The sequence below is a fragment of the Gavialis gangeticus genome, unplaced genomic scaffold (genome assembly GCF_001723915.1).
Source record: "Gavialis gangeticus isolate Ggan-Ray unplaced genomic scaffold, GavGan_comp1, whole genome shotgun sequence".
NCBI lineage: Eukaryota > Metazoa > Chordata > Crocodylia > Gavialidae > Gavialis > Gavialis gangeticus.
The window spans coordinates 121,956,412-121,958,583 of record NW_017729022.1 but is presented as its reverse complement, the minus strand read 5'-3'; the positions used below and the strand labels follow the sequence as shown (position 1 = coordinate 121,958,583).

The window sequence follows — 2,172 nt, the reverse complement described above, 5'->3', positions numbered from 1 at the left end:
CCCACCCAGAGGAGAAGCATGTACCTTTTAGCTCAATGGCATTTTCTCATTTCAGAATCCATACTGGTGAAAAACCATTTGTCTGTGATGAGTGTGGTGCCAGATTCACACAGAATCACATGCTTATATATCATAAAAGATGTCACACGGGTAAGAGTTTCTTTTGTCCATGTGTAAAAGGAGGTCTGGTACAAAACTGCTTCTTTATTAGAAGCTAAATGTTTTTACTAGTATAATGTGTCTGTCACATTAAAATAGAGGGGGAAGTGGTGGAGGGGAGGGGGAACAGCACATCATTTTGTGAGCAGTAGTTTTTTGCCAAGCTAGTTGCTGGGCTTAGAGAAACATACAAGAAAATAATTAATTGTTTAATTATGATTTTCCTTTGGGCAATTCTAAACATTAGACTCCAATGAAATAGCATCTGTATAATAATGACTACCATCTGGATACTGAGCAGATACTGGCTCTTTCTGAAGTACAGATGTATTTTGATTGCATGCCCTGTATCAGTTGCACTTTTCTTCCAAACACTACCCTAACAACTCCAAAACTTTCTGCCCCATATGTGTACTCTTGTGTAAAACATTTGAAGAAAACTGTAGCCTCTTTTGTAAAATTCTTAGAGAGATTTCTAATAATTGGTCTCTAAATATGTTCATTAATTTAAAAAGGAAACTCCAGTGCCTCTGAGTCAAACACATGACTTTGTCATCTGTTTACAACTGACTCAATCATTGGGTTCATTACATGCTCCTGCAATCTGCCACTTGTTTCACTGTGGATGTGGAGCCTTCTGCCCATGTGCATGGCAGGCCATGGCTGAGTGGGAGTGTTGCCCCTTGAAGTGCTGGGGAGTTTCCCAGTGGTTTCAGTAGACTTTGGATAATTGCCTTCCAAAAGGTTGCTTTGAAAATTCAATTAGTCCCTCAGCTATACTTTAGTTTAATTTTAAAGAGAAAATAATACACTCTCTTCTGGCCAAGATGCAGCAGTTAGCTTAAGAAACATTGCTGGCTCATTACAGTGTGCAAACTGATTACAAATAAATCCCCACCATTTTGTATGCCTACAATGTAAATTGAGTTGAATCATAACCTGGGATACAGGTTTTCTGTTTCCCATGGGAAAACAGGAAAAACAGATTTCCCCCTTTACTTGAGGAAAACATGGATTTTTCATTTTAACAGCGAAACCTGTGGATTTTTCAGTTTTGCAGAGAGCTCTCTGCAAGCTGGCAGGGTTCCAGCCTGCAGGTTGCTGAGAGGAGGGCAGTCAGGCGGGGGGCACCATGTGCACATGGCTGCTAGGCAGCCTGGAGAGCAGCCTCCTGTAAGTAAGGTGAGGGGGTGGGGGGGATTGAAGCCAATGGAGGGAGGGGCTGGAGTTGGAGCCAGGAGTGCTTGGGGCCCAGGGCTGTAATGCACAGCTGCAGGGCCCTGGCAGGGAGCGGGATGGGGCCATGGGCAGCTTGTCTAGGGGGCAGAGCCAGCTCCCCACCACTGCACACACACCCAGGAGGCAGGGGGTAACCCATGCCTCCCAGATCTGTGTATGGGGCGAGCATGGGCTCCCTCTCCTGGCGCCTCCACAGCCCAATAGGTGTGACCCGGCACTGCAGGGAATAGTATGGCTGCGTAGGGAAGTTGTACGCCACTGCAAGCTCTGCACTGCCCTGACAATGCATCCTGCCCATGTGGCAGCACTGAGGTGCACAGTTCCATGCCGCAGTGTCTGCTGCTGCTACATGCACAGGGGGCACCTTGCCAGGGCAGCGCAGAGCTCACAGTGCCAATGAGCTTCCCCATACAGCCATACTATTCCCTGCAGTGCCAGGTCACATCCACCAGGCTGTGGGGGCCACAGCGGGCAACTCACCCCCACCACATGCACAGATCTGGGGGCCACAGGTCCCCTTTGCCCCCTGGGAATGCCTGCAGTGGTGGGGAGCCTCCCTCCCTCCGGCCAAACCCACAACAAGCAGGCAGCAGCGGGGGAGCAGGGCTCTGCTGCAGCAGCTGCTGCCTTGGGCAGGAGACTGTGGATAGCTGGGGGCCCTATCTGGCAGGGCGGGAGGGCAGTGGGAACAGAGGGGTACCAGCATGAGGGGTGTTCGGGGGCAGAGTGAAGGTCACCAGCAGGGCTGGAGGGGAGTGAGGGGCCTTTTATTTC

The 2,172-nt window shown here is 49.6% G+C and overlaps 1 protein-coding gene across 1 annotated transcript in view; it reads left to right on the top strand.

Moving 5' to 3' along the window:
* GZF1 (GDNF inducible zinc finger protein 1) overlaps positions 1–2,172 on the top strand; it is a 76,826-nt gene that overhangs the window by 63,635 nt on the left and 11,019 nt on the right. The window contains exon 11 of the mRNA XM_019515868.1: positions 56–150. Coding sequence (XP_019371413.1) covers positions 56–150 — 95 coding nt within the window. The remainder of the gene's footprint in view (positions 1–55; positions 151–2,172) is intronic.